Raw genomic sequence first — 24,661 nt, 5'->3', positions numbered from 1 at the left:
TTTCAAGTTTTAACTAATTGTTTATTTTTTTAGACTTTAGTATTTTCACATGCTTGAGTAATCAGACTAAAGAAGTTGTGCTTGATTTTAATATTAAAATGAATTATTCTGCCTGCAGTTCTGCTACATTTAATAGTAAGTTTGATGAAAAGAATTGTTTATCTTATATTAAATCCTTGAATCTTTCTCTAAGAATTACTTCCCTCCTGTGAATTCACAAGTTTAAAAAAATTGCTAAAATTTTTTCCTTTCAAAGCAGCACAATATGATTTAGCCTAGTGAACAGAGACTGACAAAGTAATGCAGGTATTTAGAAGCTTGGCCAAGATTATTTTCAATAATTTTTCAGTTTATATAACAGAGAAACATAGAAAAATCATTTAGATTTGAAATATGTTTTTAAATCTTTCTAGTGTTTTCCCATGGAGCCCACTTTAAAATGATCTCTTCCATCAACTTCTGCAATGTCTCTATTACAATGTCTCTCCTGGTCTCATGGATTCCCCTAGTGTTGTGTCATTTCTAGACTGTTTTCTTCTACCTGCTCCAGAATAAGCTCATTCCAGAAGGCTCTAAAAGTAATCAATAAGGATGCCAGACTTCCTTCTGATACTGAATATGCCCACATTATGAGAATCTCTTACTCTGTAACAGAATAATCAGTCATTTCAAATGAGGAGCAAGTCATGTCAGGGAAATCAGGGTATATCTCAAATGGAGTGCTATTTAATCCTTTCATAAGACACAAAATCACAGAAAATCATTACTGTATGGAAATTAACAGAAGAGAGAGAGAAGTAGTCAAACACAACAAGAACCCAGGCTAAACACACACACACACACACACACATACATGTTAAAATTTTATTACATTTTATTTTTTATTTTAAAGAATTCTTGCAATTTTACTATGTATGTATAGTCTGGGAGTTCTTGTTTTTAAAATCCACATTCCTGGATATGACTCTCAGTGACTATGATTCTGTAGTTTGGCTTGGAATTTCTACATCTGCCTTTTAGTCTTCTCCTGGTCTCATGGATTCCTCTACTCTTTCACATCTAGACTTGTTTTCTTCTCTCCTGCTCCCAAATACAAGCATTTCAGAAGGTTCTCTGACACAAGTGGTCCATGGACACACTTTGAGAAACATTTCTCATGGCTAATTACCCCATAAATGGCACTCTGAATACAATGGGAGTTCTGTACTTAGCACCAAGTGACTTGTGTTGCCCACTGGTGTAAAAGAGACAACTCGTAGACTTGGTGAAGGTAACAAAAGAGGGTTGTGAAAATAAATCACAGATGATGGCAATATTCGACATGTAAAACTAACAATGTTCTACGTATCCTTTTAAAAACTTCTAACTTCTCACTCTGTGCATTCATTCTTTTTTTTTTGCGTTTTTTTGTTTGTTTTTTTTTTTGCGGTACGTGGGCCTCTCACTGTCGTTGGCCTCTCCCATTGCGGAGCACAGGCTCCGGATGCACAGGCTCAGTGGCCATGGCTCACGGGCCCAGCTGCTCTGCAGCATGTGGGATCTTCCTGGACTGGGGCGCGAACCCGCGTCCCCTGCATCAGCAGGCGGACTCTCGACCACTGTGCCACCAGGGAAGCCCTGTGCATTCATTCTTATCCTGAGTTCTTTAAAAGATGTTTACGATCATTACCCTGAACTCTTTCTTGGTAGACTATCTCCATTTCACTTAGTGCTTCTTTTGGGGCTTAATCTTGTTCCTTCATTTGGAATATGTTCCTCTGCTACCTCCTTTTGCCTAACTTGCCATTTTTATTTCTCATTTTGCCTAACTTGCCATTTTTATTTCTATGTATCTCATAGGTTAGTTATGTTTCCTGACCTTGGAGAAGTGGCCTTTTGTAGGAGATGTCCTATGCATCCCGGCAGTGCACTCCCCTCTTGTCACCAGAGCAGTATGTTCTAAGGGTGCCCCCTATGTGGGCTGTGTGCGTCCTTCTGTTGTGGTGGGCTGACTACTGAGGGTGGTCTGGTGGGCTTGGTTGGCCCCCAGTCTGGTTGGTTGCCAGGCCCTGCCTTGTGCAGAGGCTGCCAGCCACTGGTTTACGGGGCCTGTCACAAGGCAGCCAGCTGTAGCACCCCAGGGCCCTGAGGCTAGTGCTGGCTCACTGATGGCTGAAGCCAGGTCCTGGGGTTAGTGCTGGACTACTGGCAAGCAGAGCCAGCTTCTGGAGTCTGTTGTAGTGCCCAGGAGTCCCAGAGTTGATGTCAGATTGCTGGGAAAGAGTTGGGGGGGAATGGGGGAGAGGCCTCCTGACACAGTTGGGTACAGGGTCTGGGCTGTCCCGAAGCTTCTGTTGGCCTATTAGTTGGCAGGGCCAGGGCCCAGCTGGTCCCAGGGCAGGTTCTGGCCTTTGTGGGTGCAATAGGTTTGTACACTGTGGAGCTGCCATTGTCCTGTGGCTAGAGTCTACCTGCTGGTGGGTGAGGCTGGTCCTGAGGCTAGTGCAGGCTCGCTGGTGGGTGGAGCCAAAGATTCTGGTGTTGGTTTCTGCCCACTGGTGTGTGGGGCTGGTTCCTGTGTCCTCTGGTGGGAAGGGCTGTGTCCAGGGGAGGCTATGGGCTCAGGAGGTCTTAAGGCAGCTGTCTGCTGGTGGGTGTGACTGTGTCCCTGCCTAGTTAGTTGCTTGGCCTGAGGCGTTCCAGTGCTGGCGCCTACAGGCTGTGAGTGGGGGCGGGGCTGGGTCCTGAGACTAATAAGCTAGAGGGAGGATTCCAGAATGGCACTTGCCAGCACTAGTGTCCACTGCCGCCAGCGTCTTTGTCCTCAGGGAGAGCTGCCGTTGCCTCCTGCTTCTCTGGGAGACTTTCCAGATCAGCAGGTAGGTCTGACTCAGGCTCCTTTCAAATCACTTTTGCCCTGGGTCCCAGAGCTTGTGAAATTTTGTATGCACCCTTTAAGCATAGAGTCTACTTCCCTCAGCCCTCTGGGACTCCCAAAAGTAAGACCTGCTGGCCTTCCGGGGCTTGTCTTCCCGATGCAGGACCCCCAGGACGGGGAGCTGATGCGGGGCTCAGACCTCTTACTCTTTGGGAGAACTTCTGCAATTTTAACACATTATTGACTGGTGGATTTTTGCAGAAACTAACACCTGTGGCTGGCGATTTTTACCTAAGTGAATATCGAAACACCTGCATTTGATTAAATATCAACAACTTTTTTTTTGCATTTACTGTATTTACTTGAAATTTTGTACATGTCTTACTAAAGCATTCTAATATTTCATTAGAGTGTGACAGTGATAGGCGGTATAGCAGGCACCTCTGTGCAGGGGAACAGAACATCTATTACAAGGATACCATGTTTCACTGCTCTTTCCCCTGGAAGAGCAGACTCTACACTTTCTGGCGGCAATTTTTTTTTTTTTTTTTTTAGTCCTGTGGGTATTATTCCCTCTAGAATATGTTCTTTTATTTTACCTGATAGTCGACAAGGTGTGTCTTTGTGGGAGGCTCTTTTAGAAACACCACAAGAAGGACCAGGTGCAGGACTGCCACTACATTCACCAGGATGGTCAGTTACCCATTCTCTAACTACTGCTAACAAAAATTGTGTGTAAGTCATTTTATTCTGTGCATTAAGGCTACAATAAATGTTAAACGCATTGAATAAACCACAATTACTCAAATAGAAACCCACTTTTTTATACCATTTGCTAGTTTTCCAGAGGACACTGAAGTTTGCCAGATACTGATCAGATCGATCAACTCCTTTCATATATTTATTATACTCTAATATACAAGTGGGCTTAATTATCTGATGGCCAGTCCTCCTGTCTTCCTTTCCTGTAGATGCTATAGAGGCGTCATGAATAGTTGTCACCATGCGAACTAGCCTCTTGTCTTTCCATATAAGAAGAATCACTTCTTCCTTCTGTAAGAATGTCATTTCTCCCCTCTGTAGATTTTTAAATTTCTCCTTAATTTGTTTGGTAGACCACGATTCTCTCTTATACTCCCACGAACTCTGGTTTTATTTTTCAACAGTATTTCAGATGTGGACACACTGTTGTAAAAATTGTCTCAGTAAATATGGTGTCATGAACCAAGGTAAAGTTGTAGGACCAATAATATTGTTTCTTGCAGTTTCTTTCCTTCACCTGTGTAAATCTCAAGGTTGCATATATATCCAGTTTCACTTTCGCTAACCATCCTGACCAAAATTCCATATTTTGTAAGTTTTCTGGCATTATAGGTTTTGAATCTGAGGCATCCTCACCACTTTATCATTGCCTTGTCAAGTGATAAAACTCTCAACAGGGAGGATATAGAGGGAGTGTACCTCAACATAATAAAGGACATGTATGACAAGCTCACAGCTAACATCATCCTCAATGGTAAAAGCTTGAGAGCTTTTCCTCAAAGATCAGGAACAAGACAAGGATACCCACTCTCACCACTTTTATTCAATTAGGTAAGAAAAAGATATTAAAGGCATCCAAATTGGAAAGGAAGGCGTAAAACTGTCCCTATTTATAGGTAACATGATATTACATATAGAAAACCCTAAAGACTTCACAAAAAAACTATTAGAATTAATAAATGAATTCAGTAAAATTGCAAGATACAAAATCAATATGTTTCCCTCAATATCCAAAAATAGAGCATTCCTACAAAATCTTTAGTAAGCCAAAATGGCAAAAATTAAGAAGCAATTATCTTAGGTCACATCTTGCTAGCAAATTCACAGAATAAATCGAGATAAAGCACACATGCTCACAGACACAGGTCAAAGCTATGGCGACTTGATGCTGAGATGCTGAGTGTAGCTCTTGGGAAAAGAGCTTAGCAATGCCACTCTCACTGCTCAGTGTTCATGCTACCTCTATAACAGCTTGCTGCCCCCCAAAAAAACGCTGAACACTGTTTTTGCTTTTCACCTTTACTTGTAAAAGTGAAAAAATTCTCTTCGGATTTTGTTTAATTAGCAAAAACAGATGCTAATGTAAGTCTTTCTTAAAAGCAAAGTGGCCTAAAGCAAAGTTCCAAAAAAGCAGAGAATACCTATATATAAAAATCACTTGTGTTTCTATACACTGATAGTGAACAATCAGAAAGAGAAATTAAGAAAACAATTCCACTTATAACTGCATTTAGAAGAATTAAATACCTAGGAATAAATTTAACCAAGGAGGTGAAAGACCTGTACACAGAAAGCCATAAGACACCAACATAAATTGAAGAAACAAAAGTAAATGGAAAGATATTCCCTACTCATGGATTGGAAGAATTAACATTGTTTAAATGTCCATACTACCCAAAGCAATCTGCAGATTCAATCAATATTGAATCAGTATTGAATCAATCCCTATCAATATTCCAATGGCATTTCCAGAGAAACAGAACCTACAATCCTAAAATTTGTATGGAACCACAAAAGAGGACAAATAGCCAAAGCAATCTTGAGAAAGAACAAACTTATGGCAAATGAGCCAAAAATATACAATGGGGAAAAACAGTCTCTTCAATAAATGGTGCTGGGAAAACTGGACAGTCACATGCTAAAAAAAGGAACTGGACTACTATCTTATACCATACACAAATATTAAGTCAGAATGGATTAAGGACTTGGATATAAGACTTAAAACCATAAAACTCCTAGAAGAAACATAGGAAAAAGGATCCCTGACATTGAGCTTAGTGATGATTTTTGGATTTGACACCAAAAATAAAGGCAACAAGAGCAAAAGTAAACAACTGGGACTATATCCATCTACAAAGCTTCTGCACAACAAAGAAAACCATCAACAAAATGAAAAGGCAGAATGGGAGAAAGTATTAACAAATCATATATCTAGTAAAGGACTAATATCCAAAATATACAAAAATGTCATACAACTCAGCAAAGAAACCAAACAAGCCAATTAAAAACTGGACAGATGATCTGAAAAGATATTTTTCCAACGAAAACATCCAGATGGCCAACAGGTACATGAAAATGTGTTCCACATCACTAATCATCAGGAAAATGCTAATCAAAACCATGGTGAGATATCACTTCACATATAGAATTCCTATTATCAAAAAGACAAGAAATAACAAGGGTGGCAAGGATGTGGAGAAAAGGGAACACTTGTACAGTATTGGTGGAAATGTAAATTGGTGTTGCCATTATGGAAAATAGTATGGAGGTTCCTCAAGAAATTAAAAATAGAGCTACCATATGATCCAGCAATTCTACTTCTGAGTATTTATTCAAAGAAAATGAAAAAACTAATTCAAAATGGTATGTGTACCTCCATGTTTATTGCAGCATTATTTACTATAGCCAAGGTGTGGAAGCAACCTAAGTGTCCATCAAAAGATGAATGAATAATGAAAATGTTGTATAGACCCACAATGGAATATTATTCATCCATAAAAAGAAGAAAATCTTGTCATTAGCGACATCATGGATGGATGGACCTTAAGGGCATTATGCTTAGTGAAATAAGTCAGGCAGAGAAAGATAAATACCACTAGATTTCACCTGTATGTGGAATCTAGACAAAATGAAACCAAGCTCATAGATACAGAGAACAGATTGGTGACGGCCAGAGGTCGGGGGAGGGGTGAAATGGGTAAAGGTGGTCAAAAAGTATAATCTATCAGTTATAAAATACATAAGTCACGAGGATATAGTGTACAGCAGGCTGACTATAGTTAACAATACTGTGTTGTGTATTGGAAAGTTGGTGAGAGTAGATCTTAAAAGTACTCGTCATAAGAAAAAATATTTGGAACTCTGTGTGGTGATGGATGTAAACTAGACTTCACAGTCAAATCATTATGTTGTACACCTGAAACTAATATAATGTTATATTAATATTATGTTATTTTAATGTTCTATTAATTATATTAAAGTTAATTATAAACTTCATTTAAAAAGTACTAATGTACTTTTAAGGACTGAAATATAAAATATCTAATATTTAAAATCTTGCTTGAGGGACTCAGGAAAAGAATGGAGATGATGGGAGGAAGGGTTGGTGAACTGGAAGATAGATCAAGGGAAATGATCCAGTTTAAAGAACATGGAGAAAAAAGATTGGAAAAAAAGAATAGAATTTTAGGGGTCTGTGGGAAAATACCCAAAGATCTAACATTAGGTCACATTTGTTTTCTGGACTCCCAGGACAGAAGAAAGAGATTGGGGCAGAAAAATATTTGAAGAAATAATGGCCAAAAACTTCCAAAGTTTAGTGAAGGACATAAATTTATAAATTTAAGTAACTTAGTGAGTACCAAAAGGAAAAACTCAAAGAAAAGCATGCATTTATATATTGTTCTCAAACTGCTAAAAACCAAGGACAAAGAAAAAATAGTGAAACAGCTAGAGAAAAACACTTGGCATACAGGAGAACAATGAAACAATGTAGGCAAGAAAAAATTGAAGCGAGAGACAGTGGAACATCATTAAAGTGTTGAAAGAAAAGAATTCTCAACTTAGAATTCTATAGCCAGGGAATATACCCCTCAGCAACAAAAGAAAAATACATATTCCAATGAAGGAAAGCAACAAGAATTTCATACCCTGGATTTGCAGAGTGAGTTTCCCAAAAGAAGACCCTGACATTCATTCTATTGTTTTCAACTTTGTTAGATATAGTTCATCCTTCCAGCCCCTCATAACTCAGTCCTGATGATCTGTTCCAGCATATTGGCCATAACACTCAGATTATTAACACCTCTACATCATATATCTATATCTTTATTTAAATCATGATAAAACTCTTTAATTGGACAGGATCAAGACAAATATTTGAGGTATATGGGTAAAAAACTCATATTTTACCTCTAATTACTAGTTTCTGCTTTTTGTAATCCATCTTTTCCCCATACTATCAAATTTAATATCATAAAGCTAATCTTCCAGTATTTCATCTGTTTTTCACAATTCCTCAGCAATCTCTAACCAAACATATTCTGTCTCTTATCTGTACAATTTTCTCAGCACTTGCAGATAGAGGCTAAGGGTTAGGAAATTTGCAATCATTTAGAGTGGTTCAGTGCAATTGTAAAAAAAAAAAAAAAAAAAAAGAAAAATTAATTAATTACCAGTTAACTTACAGTTCTTCAGTATTTGCTATTGAGTAGATTGTGAAAAATAAATGAGGTTTAATGCCTTACTAGTTACATGTTATTAAGAAATGGAAAAACTTTTCAAACAAGACTCTTTGGTGATAAATTCTGGAGCCATAATTAGAATTCTGGACTTTTAGAAGCAATTCAATCCGTATGTATTGAGTCAGAAAAGGAATTCTATCTACTAGACTGTGACTTCTGTCTGGTTGTTAACTACATCAAGTTGAGGATTAAAATTTAAATATATATATACATATATATATATATATATATATATATATATATATATATATAAAACACCAGATGATGATGCCAAAGAGTTTGTTATTTCTTTGAAAGCAGAAACTTTTTAAATCACTTTTCTGTGTCCTCTCCTAGACCATCCAAAGTGATAGACACATGGCAGTTTGATTTTTTAGTTGATTTTAAAAAAAATTATTGGAAATCACCTATTGATGATAAAAGTTCTATTAAAGGCTTAAATTGGTGTGATATGAAGCAGAAGATCATCCTAATTGAATTCATGAATACCTTAAATCGTCCCATTCTATACAAATTAACACACAGAAAGATTGGAAAGACCATTCCACCATTTCTTTAATTGAAGCATACAGCAAACCACATATCAGAAGCACTTTTATTGTACTTCTGTACTTTTGTTGTACATTGTCATTTTATAAAAAGACCCTCTTCATGATGGCTAGCCTCAGTTTCAGAACTGAAATTTGGCAGGCACATAGATGAGGAAAATGCTTTTTTATTATGTTGTTTTATTTCTGGCATAGACCTCAGGTTTTGATAGTCCCATCATATTTTAATCATTGCCGGTTGAGTTCTTCCAAAGCCTGTATTATCCTATGGTTGGAAACATTTAAGTTAAAAAAAACTTGATGGAAAATTCTCATAAATTATTCATCAAGAAGATAATAACCTATTAAATACAATTAAACTTTGAATTAATCTACAGACGTTTCCAAAGTGTCTGATATTTTTAAACCATGTACCTTCATCACGTTCCTGATAAAATTTGATCTAGAAGTGCTCTTAATTTGAATCTGATAGTTTCCTTTGCATTCTTTGTAGAGAGTCTGTATAGGGTAGTGGTTAGGAGCATAGGCTTTATAGAAAAACCTCTTAAATAAAATAAAGACAATACTGGCTCAAGGATTATTTTAAGAGAGTGCTTTAAATAAATTAAATATTCAGTAGGTGGTAGCTATTATTACTATGTATGAAAAATAAATATATTTCTCATATACTCATATGAAAATACCAAAGAGTTGCTGGCATACCCTACAATGTGAGATGGTTTTATTTACTTTACAGACAACTTATATTCTGCTTTGTCTTTATACCAACATGTTACTGCTTACTTTTTTTTTCTCAATTTTGATAAATTAACCATATTTTCAAGATACTTTCATTCATTGATCATAAAAAAAAAAGCATTGAAAACCATTTGAAATGCTGTGTGCAATCTGAGGCAAGAAATGAAGGCAGAAAATTGGTATATTTAATTATTAACAATATTATCTAGAAGTCAACGTTGTGAATAAAGATTTACTAATATACATAATTTTAATGTTTATAACCTAAAATAATAACCTAGCTAAGAATCCCCTGTATTTCATTCTTCAATTAAGAAAGAAGTCTCTTCTACCAGTGAATACTAAGAATATCCTAAGGCTTTTCAACTAGAGGGACCTCTCTTTAAACAAACAAACAAATGAAAAAAATTTGATTTCTCAGATGTCATTAAAGTCCTGATATCTGATAAATTTAAGAAATACAAAATAATTTTTAAAACTACTATAAATGCAGTAGTGTTTTTAAATTATAAAATTGTATTAACAAAAGCACCTACTGATATGTGAAAAAAATAGTATAGTAGTAAACGTGTATGAGACGTATTTATTTCCTCCACAGGGAGTGCTTGGTGCTAATGCGGGTCCAGCTCCCTGCCTCCACACAAAGGTCCGCATAAGGCACTCCTCCAATTAAATTGAATGTACCTCTTTCTGTTTCTTCCAGGTACTCCACAAAGCAGGACATGGAGGGGAAAACTTATAGGAGGTTGAGAGAGGGCATAGGAATGTAGCACAAAAATATGACTTTAGTTCACACTTCACCATATATTAAGCCCCCAAGAAATTGTCAGGTCATCATTAGCTCCTAGAAGGAGATTTAAATAACCCACTGTGCTTATTGTTAAGGAGACTTTTAATGAGTTAGTGGGAGAAGTCTGGAGAGGTGGAGAGGACTATCACAGAAGAGTAAACACAGTCTCAGGAAGAGGACAGCAATTGCAGATCAAGTCTCCACGTGGAAGAAATGGTGACCAAGGATTCGTTCTGAGAAGGAGTACAAGTAATTATGTTACAAATTCAGTCTAGCTCCAGTTGGAGAAAAAAGGAGTAAGAAAATGTAGTAAGCATCTAATTGTGTAACATGACCTGAGAGGTGAGATAAAGTCAAAGTTTTCTGAAGTGGAGCATTAAGATATTGGATGTAACAAACAGAACTTGACACATATATTCCTGATGCAATGATGTGCTTGAGAATGTCAGCTCTAGCAGAGAGATGCCTTCAAACAGCTTAGAGTTCAGGGTAAACACTTAGGACAGACCTTGGAAATAAACCCCAAGATACATCTTATTTACCCTGCAGTGGGCTTTTTATTGTTTGGTTACAGTAAGAAATCTTGCAATAGGTAAGAGAAATTACTTAAATCTTAGGAAGTTAGGAAGACTTCTGGTTTTTATATTGCATTATAAATAATGATTCAGCAAATACTTACGAAGTACTTTCAAAGAACTAGGTACTATGAATATATAGCTCATTTAATTAGTCATTTGATAACTGTTTATTGAGTATTCACTATATGCCAAGTACTGTGTTAGGGACAGGACTCCTATAAAAGAAAAGAATGCTGTAAGGAAGACATAGCTATGAAAAGAAAGAAACGAATAAGGTAAAGGAAAGCCCAATCTCAAGTGAGGATTTAAATATTTTAATTGGAGATTCAGAAACATACTGAAAGCTTAGGAAGAAAGAAATGAGGGTGGGGTTAAGGTAGTAGGGTACAGTAACCAATGGAGCAAAACCCAAAGCAAATATGGGGGGAGGGGAAGTATGGAACAAGAAGACATGGATTTTCCTTTTAAATAATTTCTCATCTCATAAGGAAGCTGACACATATATAAAACCATTTTTAAACATAGAAATTGATAAGCATTTAAACAGGAAATCCAGAATATATAAAATTCTGAGTTAGTCTGAGCAAAAAAAGTCAAATTTGGATGACTTCACATCATCTGAGCACAGTAAAAATATTAGCAAGAATTCTAAAAAAAGTGGTAGTGCTGCTTGACTTCAATCCACCATGAATAAAAACATCCTCTGGGTGACACAAGGAAACTTCTCATTGTTTGAGCCTCAGACTCAAGATTGAGCCTCAGACTAAGAACTGTGTAACCCCAAGCCTTATGACTCTTCAAGTCAAAGTGTTAAGTCTTTGTGAAGGTCTAAAACACAACCAGAGTAAAATTTCTGGGGTAAGATGGGCAAGTAGGAGCTATTTAATCATTTAAAAATAAAATTTAATTCACATCGGGCTTCCCTGGTGGCGCAGTGGTTGAGAATCCGCCTGCCGATGCAGGGGACACGGGGTCGTACCCCGGTCCGGGAAGATCCCACATGCCGCAGAGCAGCTGAGCCTGTGAGCCATGGCCGCTGAGCCTGCGCGTCCAGAGCCTGTGCTCCGCAACGGGAGAGGCCACAACAATGAGAGGCCCGCGTACCGCAAAAAAAAAAAAAAAAAAAAAAAAAAATTAATTCACATAAACATAAGGGCAAACAGTAAAATGAGAAGTATTGATGAAAAGACACCTAGTGATCTCTTTAATAAATTAGATGAGATCTTTAAGGAGCAGGATACAGTGCCAGTAAGAAGAGGAAAAAGAAAAAGTGTTGATAAGACAGCTGCTATAGGGGGAGAAAGGATTCTCTTAAAAAGAAATCCATGTCTGCACTTACAGCCGCGGAGGACAGACTAAGTGTGCTGCTCAGATCGAATGCGTCCCTGACTTCAATTGTTCTATTATTCTGAAAACAATAGGATATTCAAGGATCTTGTCAGACGCTAATTGGAAACAGAAGCCCAAACCTTTAATTGCTGAATGCTTGGTGAAGGCTGGTATACAAAATACTTTTTCCCTTCTGTGATTGGGAGTTTATTCCTCAGTGGACTCCTTTAATGTTTTGAGAAGGAAAGTGACAGGATCAAAGCAGCTTTACAGGAAGGTTAAATGCAACAGTGATATACAGGATGAATGAAGGAATGAAGTGGGAAGACTGGGGCATAAAAAAGTAATTAAAATCTAATAAGTTAGGAAATAAAGATCTGTGGTGACAGGTGAACTAGGGCAAAAAGGGAGGATGTTGACCTTGGTACATACTTGGATTTGAAAATCAATGACACGGGAGACACTGGAGAAATGAAATTGTATCATTTAATGCAATTTTAACAAGTTGAAAAAATCTGTTTTGGAGTGGTGAGGAAAGGTAGAAGATAGATTTTGGTTAGAGTATAATGTACTTGTAACACACTTTACAAGTCACTAGGCTGGGATCCTAAGGATGAATTACAGATTCTTATTTGGGAGTCATCAGTGGCTCTCAACTGGGGTCAGTTTTGCTCCCCTGGGGACATTTAGCAATGGCAGGGGACATTTAGCAATGGCTGGTGACATTTCTGGTGTCACAGCTGGGAGGATGGTGCTATTGCAGTCTGGTAGGTGGAGGTCAGTAATGCTGTTAAACAGCCTCAATGCACAGAAAAGCCCCCTACAACAAAGAATCATTTGGCCCCAAATGCCACTAGTGCCAAGATTGAGAAACCCTGCTCATAAATGTCATAGTACATTAGGCATATCTTGTCCAATCAATGCATGTAGTGTATTTATAGAAAATAAAATTTTCTATAGAAAATTTATAGAAAATAAAAATAGTAACAAGCACTTATTGAATCTTACTCTATTTCAGGCACTATACTCACATTACATGGTTTATTTTATTTAATTTTTTGAATGCTTTGAGATAGATATCACCTTTATCCCCATTTAACAGGTTAGGAAACATCCACAGAAAAGTTATCTACCAAAAGCCACATAGCTGGGAAATTTGGAGGCCCAGATTGCAACCAAAAAGTCCTTTTCCAGAACCATGATTCTAACCACTAAGATGAAACATACAATGGTTATAGGTATGGTATCCTCAAGCCCAGTGCCCCATGGTAGAAAAGAGAGACAATCACACAGAGCAAAAACACTTTTCTCCCTTCATTTTTCTCACACACATATACACACACACAAATCAACTCTCAAATATTAATAGCAATATTTTTTTCTGTATCACAGAAAATTCCATTGTGCCACTGATACATTTCAGAGCTCCTCATGGGGGAGGGTTTCGCGTGGGACAGGGAAACCTTGAGCACCATCTAAAGCAGCAGGTTTGACAATCTTAGCGTTTTGACATGTGGGTGTGTCCAGATGTATTTTATCTAATTTGAGAATAATAATAAAGAGCCAGATTTTCCTAATGACAGAATTTTTACCATGTAAATTAGAACGGAATAAAAGTTAGTCTATAATAATATATGTCACGTTTTCTTACTTTCCAATATGCTTTTTTGAATGCCAAAGAAAGATGTAAAATTAAAGCTAATGGCATTGGGGGTGTCACTGGATGTTTACATGTGAATGGCGCTGTGATTCAGAACATAAAAATATTTGTTGGAAATTACTGATTTAATAGTTAGAATGTATTCACCAAGAGAACCATTTAATTCCTCAATTTTGACTTTCAAATCATCCACTTAAATATAAATTACACAAGCATTTCTCATTTTATCAAACTAGATATGCATAGTTTTTTAGTACAATTTGTTCTCCTTTGGTCACAAAGATAGAACCCATTTCTCTGAAGTACAGTGGTTTCCAAATTTTTAAAACAGTGTACTCATTCTTCAAATTTATTAAGAAAGAAAAATATCCATAAGAAAGAAGTGGAAAAGGAAGAGAGACATCTGAAACCAGGACGGGGGAGCAGGGGTGTTAGGATAAACTAGAGAGAGGGGGTCCAGAGATCTACTCATTTGGCATCATTGATCTACCCATCAGGCAGCAACTTAAGCAACTTTGGGAGCCCCACAGAACACAATTGTAAAAGGATTATCCAATATATTTTAGGATAATTTAGATAATAAAATTATTATAACTCTTAAAATCATATATTAAACTTGTAGGTCTAATTGATATTTTTGTTTGAAAATGTGATATAATATGCATTTACGTATCATTAAATACTACATCTTATGTGCTAAACTTGAATTATTTATTTTCAAGTGGTGTACAGTCTCCTGAGGCACTCAGTTCCTGTCTCTGCCTGTGGGTTATATTCATCTCTTGACCATTTCTGTCAAAAATGCAAACTTAGCTAGTGGGAACATGCTATAAAGCACAGGAAGCTTAGCTCGGTGCTCTGTGATGACCTAGATGGGTGGGAGGGAGGTCCAAGAGGGAGGGGATATAGGTATACATATAGCTGATTCACTTCATTGTACAGCAGAAACTAACACAACATTGTAAAGCAATTATACTCCAATAAAAAAATGCAAATTTAGTTTTTACTATAAAAAGCTAAAGCCAATCACATTTAATGGACTTTTAAATGTAGTTCTCTGACACGACACTTAATTTAAGATGGACAGTTTTACTCTTTTAAACTGTATTTTGGGATTATTTTTGAGCAATGATGTATTTCTTTTGATTGTTCTCTTATTTTCTGATAAACAGTGACTGTAATAAATCTTGATCCTGCCTTTGGTCTAGATATTTAGTAGCTGTGTACTTGTTTTCTTTAATAGTGATGCACATTAATATTTATAACCATTTTCCTTTGCAGCATCTCCCAGATGGCTCCACGCCCAGTGCACCTGTTGAATTTTATCTTTTACCGTATCCCAGTGAAGTTCGGAGGAGGAAAACAAAATCTGTTCCAAAATGTACTGACCCCACTTACAATGAAATTGTAAGTATGAGTCAACTCTTGTCCAGTCATTTTGTAGTTTTCTTACCATTTTTCAGTTTAACCAAATATGGAAAATTTACAGTAATTGGCAGTGTTACTCCATAAAGGGAAGACATTTCCCAAAATAGCCACTGTCTGCCGATCACTGTTCTTGACGCTATAGGAACTGGAAAATACAGATACTGCTTTCAAAGTGCTTATGAACCAATTTTCAAATTGTGGCTAGCCTCCAGCAAGAGCCCAAGACTTTACAGCGTTTATTTCACCTACTAACATTATCCCTGACTCTACCTTATTTTCTCTAACAAGTTTTTCTTTACCTGGTTTTCCTTACCTAATAACTTTATCATAGTCTAACCTGTGTATAGCAATCAACTTTATAAAATCTCTTTTGAAAAACTGAAAAAGATAAAGAAGTACAAAGTACAAATTATATTGAAGTTAATTTATATTATATATAGCTCTCTAATTCATTTGTAGTATATGATTTGAACATCTGATCCCCTAATTCTTTCTAAGGCAAACCCTAAATTTATTCTCTTGATTCCATCCTTTCCCATCTCCTTTGTACCTTGCTCACTTATTTGCTCTCCTTTTCTTAAGGTTATCTCATCCACTGGATCCTCAACTCAGAAATCTTAAAAAAAACAAAACAAAACAAAACAAACTCTTCAAGTCAGACTTTCTAAAGCATCCAAATTTTCTTTCCCTCGCTATCACCTCCAAACTTTTGTAAAATTAACACATTTCCTGCTCTCAGTGCATCACTTCCTTCTCACCCTTTAACCCTTTGCCATGTGGATTCTGACCTTGACTGAGGCTGTTTTATTCAAATGGCATCAAAAGACTCCTAATTGCTCAATCCAATGAGCCATCAGGCTCTTCTCTCCGGAACAGTTAGACGGCAGCACTGTTAACTGCTTCCTCTTTCTTTACACCTCCCTTTTGCTTCTTAAGTTCTACCTTTTCTCTTTTTTTAATCAACATAATTAATTTTTATTGGAGTATAGTTGCTTTACAATGTTGTGTTAGTTTCTGCTGTAGAGCAAAGTGAATCAGCTATAGGTATTACGTATATCCCCTCTTTTTTGGATTTCCTTCCCATTTAGGTCACCACAGAGCATTGAGTAGAGTTCCCTGTGTTATACAGTAGGTTCTCATTAGTTATCTATTTTATACATAATAGTGTATACATGTCAGTCCCAATATCCCAGTTCATGCCACCTGTCCTTACCCACCTTGGTGTCCATACGTTTGTTCTCTACATCAGTGTCTCTATTTCTGCTTTGCAAATAAGTTCATCTGTACCATTTTTCTAGATTCCACATATAAGCAATATTATACAGTATTTGTTTTTCTCTTTCGGATTTACTTCATTGAGTTCTACCTTTTCTTAATTCCCTTCTATCTCCTCTAACCACTCTCTCATTTTCCTTCATTGCCATTCTTCCTCTGAAAATATTTGCTGGAATTCCATGACCTACCCTCATCTCTTGATATATACACTCAGAAGTATCTTATGTATGTACAGATTTTCATTTATCACTTGTAGGTTGCATCTGAATTTATTCCTCAAACCCTGGCTTCCCTCCCAAGCTTTAAACCTGTATTTCTACCTGATTATATTAAAGAGCCCCTTTAGGATGCCTCCTACGCACTTTTAAATCAGGCTTTTCTCCTCTGTTTGCCATCTCCTCGGAAGAAACTTCCTAATGACATCACCCTCTCCCTCACTCACAAGTCCAGTTAGTCCCCAAGTTTTGTCAGTTCTACTTGTGCAGCCACCTGCCTCTTCAATCCATCTTCTCCTCTGTGTCCCATTGCTACTTCTTTGTTTGAAGGCCTTGCAATTTTGGCTAATATAAGAGCCTCCTATCAGCCTCCTATCTTGTGCTTTTCAATTAAATCATTCAAATTTCTATCTAAGGTGTCAAAAACTACTCATATTTATTATTCTCCTACTTAACTTTTTTCAAATGTTCCTTACTGCCTACTGAATAATATCCAAAATTCCAAGTATGGCATTCACAGCCTTTCCAATTTGACTCAGTAATTTTCCTGAGTTGTCTCTGGAGCAATATCATCCTTATATAGTTTTTCAAAAAAATTTTTGTTTTGAGGTAATTATAGATTCACAAGCAGTTGGAAGAAATAATATATAGAGAATTCAAATACCCTTCAACCACTTTCCTGCAATGGTAACACTTTGCCTACTGACAATATCACTACCAGAAATTGACATTGATACGATCCACTGACCGTATTCCGATTTCTCCAGTTTTACATGTGTTCTTATGTATGTGTGCATGTTTAGTTCTGTGCATTTATATCACGCGTGTAGGTTTCTGTGATCATCCCCACCGTAAACGTACAGAACATTACATCACAGTGATTCCTGGTGCTACCCTATTATAGCCACAGACACCCTTCTCCCTCTAACGCCCCATCCCTAAACCCTGGCAACTATTAATCTATTCTCTATCTCTATAACTTTGTCATTTCAAATGTTATGTAAATGGAATCATACAGTTTGTTACATTTTCACTTACCATAGTTCCCTAGAGATCCATCCAAGTAGCTGCATGGATCAATAGTTTGTTCATTTTCATTGCTAAGTAGTAGTCATGGCATGGAGGTATGACAGTTTCTTTAACTGTTTACCAATTAAAGGACATCTGGGTTATTTCTGGCTTGGGGCTATTGCACACAAAGCTGCTGTGCACATTGATATAGGTTTTTGTGTAAATATAAGTTGTAATTTATCTAAGCAAACGCTCAAGATGTAATTACTGGGGTATGTGGTAATACTGTACATAGTTTTTCAAGAGACTGTCAAACTCCTTTTCTATACCATTTTACACTCCCACCAGCAATGTTTGTGCCAATTTCTCTACATCTTTGCCAGCATTTAGTGTTATCACTATATTTTAGTTCTTTTGAAAGGTATAGAGTGATAGCTCATTGTGGTTTTAATTTGCATTTACCTAGTAGCTAATGATGCTGAATTTTTTTCATGTGCTTATTTACCATCTGCATACCCTCTTTCATGAAATGTTTCTTCGTGCTTTTGTTCATTTTCTAATTAGATAGTTTGCATTTTTACTCATGTTTACTGTTGACTTTTGAGGTTCTTTATATACTAGGGATAATGGTCCTTTGTCAGATGTGTGATTTGCAAATATTTTCTCCCAGTCTGTAGTTTGACTTTTCCTCTTCTCAGGGTTTTTCACAGAGTAAAAATTTTCAATTTTGATGAGACCCAGTTTATCAATTTTTTTTTCTTTTGTAGACTGCATATTTCATGGCAAGTCTAAGAACTCTTCACCTAGCACTAAGTTCTAAAGATTTTCTTCTATATTTTTTCTAAATGTTTTATAGTTTTACATTTTACATCTAAGTCCATTATTCATTTTTAGTTCATTTTTGAAGAAAGTGTGAGGTTTAGGTTGAGGTTCACTTTTTTTGCCTATGAATGCCAGTTATTTCAGCACCATTTATTGAAAAAGCAATTCCTCCTATGTTAAATGTCTTTTGTACCTTTGACAAAAATAAGTAAGGAACATCTGTTTGCTCATGCCCTTCCATTGCCCCATACTTAGTCATATTCTCGTCACATCAGACAGCTTGTCATTCCCTGGATAATCCCTATGACCTCTGTGATAGAGCTCATGTAGCTGTTCACCCTCCTGCCCTTCTCTGCCAACTTTGAGGTTTACCTCAAATATGGACTCTGTGAAGCAGTCTCTCTTCCCTGTCTCTTACGCCACATTTACCATCTCTTATTTATTCCTACACAGACTTTTTTCTTCTAGTACATTGAAAACTTCTTGAGGACAAGGAAAATGTCTTATCTTTCTTAGTATCTTTGAAACTTAGCTACTTCTAAAAAGATTTGTGGAATTAAATATTTGGGATAGTTTTATAAGTGACATTTTATGTGTACATATATAAAATGTAAAACTATCATTTATATATATTCAAATAATAGATACTTTAGTAAGGAAATATATTTTGACATTTTATTATTTGTCATGATGTCAGCAGCTAGAGGTATACACCTCCCAACTATATATCCCTAGTTTCCATACGTTCTGGATATAAGACCCCCTACATCAATATCAAGAAACTTCTCAGACTGCATGCTGTACTTCAGCATTTATATCTAAGGAAACACATAATGATGAAAAGCCACTAACGATCCAAGAGTTTAAATAAATTTGTGTTTTATTTATCTCAAGCTATATGTACTATAAAAACCAGTAGTAGGGCTTCCCTGGTGGCGCAGTAGTTGAGAGTCTGCCTGCCGATGCAGGGGACATGGGTTCGTGCCCCAGTCTGGGGCATGCTGTGGAGCGGCCAGGCCCGTGAGCCATGGCCGCTGAGCCTGCGCATCCGGAGCCTGTGCTCCGCAATGGGAGAGGCCACAACAGTGAGAGGCCCGCGTACCGCAAAAAAAAAAAAAAAAAAAAACAAAACAGTAGTAAATGCACGTGTGGAATTATTTTATGATGCTTGCTGTGTCCATAAACTGTCTCACAGCTTGCAATAATTCTGAGTCCTCACACGTTCATGGCCCATTGATTAGAAATCAATGCAATACTTTTCTCCATCAGCCCATACTTGTAGCTTGGACACACAGTGTTTATACACTGAACACATTTAAAATTGTTTCAAAAACAATAGTTCATAGTCTATGCATAGCAAACTCCAATTTATACATAACCCAAATGAGAGGAAATGTGAATTAGTGTATGGATAAGTGACTAATAGTAATGATCATCGTATAAACAAATTTGACAGGGAAGCTGACTAAATTTAGAAAGCCATGAGAAGAAAAACACTAACAGTATTTTAATTTTCTCCCATTATGCTGTGTATCAATATAAGAATCTTTATTTATAAGAAATGCAAAAAAAGTGCACCAGTTTTAACTGTGGTTTTACTTTCTCTCCCCCTTAGCTGTGATATAGACCCCCATCTCTGTGCCAAATCCTTCAATTATTTCTGTGCATTCTTAGCAACACCTTATACAGTCGTCCCTCATCCCTTTGTATCTGCAGGGAGATTGGTTCCAGGAGCCCCGAGGATACCAAAATTCATGGGTGCCCAAGTGCTTTATATAAAATGGCATATTTGCATATAACCTCTTGTATACTTTAAATCGTCTCTAGATTACTCATAATACTTGATACAATGTAAATGCTATGTAAATAGTTGCTGGAAATTCAACTTTTCCTTTTTGGAAATTTCTGGAATTTTTTCCCTGAATATTTTTGATTTGTCGTTGATTGAATCCATGGATGCAGAACCCATGGATACAGAGGGCCAACTGTATGTGCTTTCTAAGGAGCCCAGTAAGTTATCACATGGCACCTACCTTGTTTTTAACTTCTCCCCCTGCTTTGCTTCCTGTCTACTGCTACATCAGCCACTCTGGGATTTCTCAAACTGCCAAAGCCAGGCAATGGTCTGGGAAGTGGGAGAGAACAACCTCACTCCCCTTCTTATATAAATCGCTTAGAGGAACACAAAGTGAATATTACATCGCATCACCTTAAAAATCTTTTCATGAAAATAGTTCCTTCAATTGTTATTCATAACCCTCTTTCTCCCTAATATTCTGAGGCTGGGTCAGGATCACTGCCAAGTGTCCCTTTAGTATCCACCCTGCAGATACTAAGGCTCTGACATAGGGCCAAGCTTGTCACCTTGACACTTCCCAGAGTGATTCCCAGCAGGATTGCCAGCAGTCTTCCTAAAAACCCCTCTCACATACAAATCCCTGTGGTAGACATGACTGGGCTCAGGATGGGGCAGGGCTGATGGTCGGAGCGCTCCTGGAATTGCCCTACAGCCTTTAATAAGCAGAGCTGGGATTCTGACTCCAGTGCCATTGCTTTTCTACTCTATGACCTTTGGCATCTGGTTAAGAACCATTATTTTTTTAATGATTCATTAGAAATACAGATTCTACTTTAAAACAGAATTATATTGTTATAGTCAATGTATGTTGTACATTGTATTCCTTTCTTTTTTTCTATTGAAGCATAGCCCATTTACAATATTCTGCGAATCTCTGCTGTACAGCAAAGTGACTCAGTTATACACATATAGACATTCTTTTTTTTATATTCTTTTCCATTATGGTTTATTATCACAGGATATTGAATATAGTTCCCTGTACTATACAGTAGGACCTTATTGTTTATCCATTCTATATATAATAGTTTACATTGTATTCCTTTCTTAGATATTATCCTACTTAATTAAATTACCCTAAACAGTGTTTTTCTACTTGATGTGACAATTTCAGACCTACAAATTCAATGTTTGTCAGAAGGCAATGAAGACTTGACACATGCCTGTGGGTAAAAAGTATTATAAAGTGAAATTAAAAGAGCTGTGCATTTTTGGTTCTGTTTATGTCAAGGCAGAATACATATTAAATCATTTGGTGAAAAGACTCAAAGAACCTAATCATCTGTGTACTTCTCTAGCATTACCCACTAATTATTCATTGCATTGGAAGAAAAAGGTGCTTATTTTTTTAAACAATGTTATGGATGCAGTAAAGCAATTAGAACAGATATATATATATATCTTCTATAATGTACAATGATTACATGTTCATAAAACCTCAGTCACTTTCAGGAAAATAGCTTTTGCATAATGAAGCACGGGGGAAAAAATCCATAAAGTAATATAAACTTTGGAGTTCAAATGTTTGTATTTAACCAGGAAGGCAATTAATTCCTGTCATTTATTAAAGAATTTCAGCTTGTTAAATACCTGGGAGACTCAATTTTGTGTACAACTGTTATCTCCAGTCAGGGAAGGCAAAATACCAAGAAACAGCTGTTCTTTTTTTGGGTATTTGATGGATCTTTTTCAGCTGTAATTCATTAGTGTTTACTATGTATCAGGCTTTGTAATAAGGCTTATATTCATTATCTCATTTTATTATTTCTCACAATGCCAGAAGGTAAATATTATTATCACCATATTCGAATGAGAAAACACATTCAGATGGCCCCCAACATAGGATGGCTCAACCTGAAATTTTTTTTATCTTACGATGGTGCAGAAGAGATATACATTCAGTAGAAACCATACTTCAAGTTTTGAATTTTGGTCTTTTCCCACGTAGGATACTCTTTCCTGATGCTGAGCCACAGCTCCCAGTCAGCCACGCAATCACGAGAGTAAACAGCCAATATGCTTACAACCATTTTGTACCCAGGCCATTCCGTTTTTCACTTTCAGTACAGTATTCAATAAATTACATGAGACACTCTGAGCACGTTTAAGGTAGTTAGGCTAAGCTATGATGTTGGGTGGGTTAAGGTATATTAAATGTATTTTCGGCTACAGTATTTTCAATTTACCATAGGTTTATCAGGATGTAACCCCACTGTAAATGGAGGAAGAACGTGAGTTGACAACAGATTTATATAAATATGAATCATTGACACTGATATGTTTCTTAGAAAGTTACATCTTTAGCACTAATTTATATGATTCACAGAGTTCTTAAACCAGACTTTTCCAAAGGCCTAATGCTTAGAATTATTCCATTTTTCTTCACACACACTAACACTTCGAGGGCCCTTTCATCTATTTTCTCTTATCTCTTAAAATAAGAGATAAGTTCATCTGCTGAACGTGTTGTGGGGAGGAAAATGGAGGATAATTTAGACAGTTCAAAATAACCACTGTAGAGAAAAGGAAAGGAGCTTACTCTGAAGTCCTGGGAAGATAAGCATTCAGGAGACAAGAGTGGTTCACGGAGTCCATGTTGAGCATCCCTTTGTGAGGAAAGATGAATTACATTGGTAGACTTTTGAAATTTTTAAGGAAGCCCTTAAAATCCTTTACTATCCAGGGGAATTCAATAAATTAAATGGAATAATTTGAATAAGCTGTCCTAAGAAACTTAAAAGGTGATCTCCTGTCTGGAATGGGAGCAGGATTCTGGAAGAGTCGGTAGCCAGGAGATGTCACACGAAGCAGGGTAGACTGGATTAGCATATTATATTGTATCTCATTCCCTTGATTGAATTATTTATTTGATAAGTAAACCATTGTTCAGAGCAGCTAACAGATTGATCTTGAATGGAATTTCATTGATAAATTAATGGATTTGTAAATGGTAGGCAAATGCCGTACGATGGGCTAGAAATTGCATCCATACACACTGAGCAGGCCTCGCAGTGGATTCCAAGGCCTTTCCTCTCAATTTGTTTCCTCTGATTCTTTTTTGCATATATAGAGAACGCTTCTTTCTATCTTGTAGTTTAGCTGTTCAAAGCAAGCATGTTTGTATCATCATATGAAATGCCTCCATGTGTGTTATAAGGAGTTTCCTTGGCAACCATGTTGGGTCTATACACAGCTCTCCTCTCCTTTGATGTATAACTAATTTCTTGATAGTACTACACTTTTAAAGCTTCTTTACCACTGCAGGCACTCAGTGGTAGTGCCTGTGACTTACTTCTTGGATATTATAAAACACAGTTTAACAGGTCTCTTTTTTAAAAATAGTTACATGACTAGTAAGTGAAAAACAGAAAAACACAAAACTATACACACAACATAATTACAGCTCAGATTCTTAAAAAGTAATTATATATAGAAAACAAAAAATACATCAAAATGTTAACTGTAATTATCTCCTAATGGTAGAAACAGAAATTTTTCCTTCCTTTTTTATTCTTTTTTTTGTTTCATCCCCATATTTTATTTAATGAGCATATATTTTCATAACTAAAAGTTAAACAATTTTAAATAAAGTAACCATAGAGCGACCGCTTCACATGTAGAAGGAAATACTGTACTACATTAAATTAACACAAGGAAATCATGGAGATTGGTCTGCTTTCCTCATTAGCCTTCAACAAAGAAAGATAGTGTTCAAGGTCCCATGTCGCACAATAAATCCAAGGACAGTTGAAAGGTGACAGGTATTTAAATTTATTCATAGAGAATGATTTACAGTCTTATTAAATTTGGGATAGACAATTTTTAATGGAATCAGAGTAAATTCTAAGCTTCTTAGAGAAATATTCTGTCATTAAACTCCTTTATGTTAGCAGAACCTTTAGCTCTTCAGAATTAGAGTTAGAAATGAAAGATTCTAACATTAACCTATCCATTCCAAGGTACAAGATATAAGTGTGCAAATATTTTTGTTAAAAGCAGTATTTTTTAAAAGATGCATTTAAGCATATCTGATTTTTATTCTCTCCCTTTTTAGGTAGTATATGATGAAGTCACAGAGCTCCAAGGACATGTCTTAATGCTTATTGTAAAGAGCAAAACCACCTTTGTAGGAGCAATTAACATCCAACTCTGTAATGTCCCACTCAAGGAAGAAAAATGGTATCCACTAGGAAACAGTATAATTTAAGCATTGCTATGAACATACGCATTCATTACTCGTATTTCTTTCACTTTGGGGCCTCTCTATCAC

The 24,661-nt window shown here is 36.5% G+C and overlaps 1 protein-coding gene across 6 annotated transcripts in view; it reads left to right on the top strand.

Annotated features, from left to right (window-relative positions):
* Window positions 1-24,661, top strand: part of PIK3C2G (phosphatidylinositol-4-phosphate 3-kinase catalytic subunit type 2 gamma) — a gene marked incomplete at its 5' end in the record, with an annotated part of 317,069 nt that extends 292,408 nt beyond the window's left edge. For all 6 annotated transcript variants that reach the window (XM_082636498.1, XM_082636497.1, XM_082636496.1 and 3 more), the window contains 2 exons: window positions 15,067-15,192; window positions 24,446-24,661. In XM_082636498.1, coding sequence (XP_082492624.1) covers window positions 15,067-15,192; window positions 24,446-24,598 — 279 coding nt within the window. In that variant the 3' untranslated portion in view covers window positions 24,599-24,661. The remainder of the gene's footprint in view (window positions 1-15,066; window positions 15,193-24,445) is intronic.

Source organism: Mesoplodon mirus (assembly GCF_964341445.2).
Source record: "Mesoplodon mirus genome assembly, chromosome: 11".
Classification (NCBI taxonomy): domain Eukaryota; kingdom Metazoa; phylum Chordata; class Mammalia; order Artiodactyla; family Ziphiidae; genus Mesoplodon; species Mesoplodon mirus.
The sequence above is the reverse complement of the archived record's forward strand: the minus strand, read 5'-3'. Positions and strand labels throughout refer to the sequence as shown.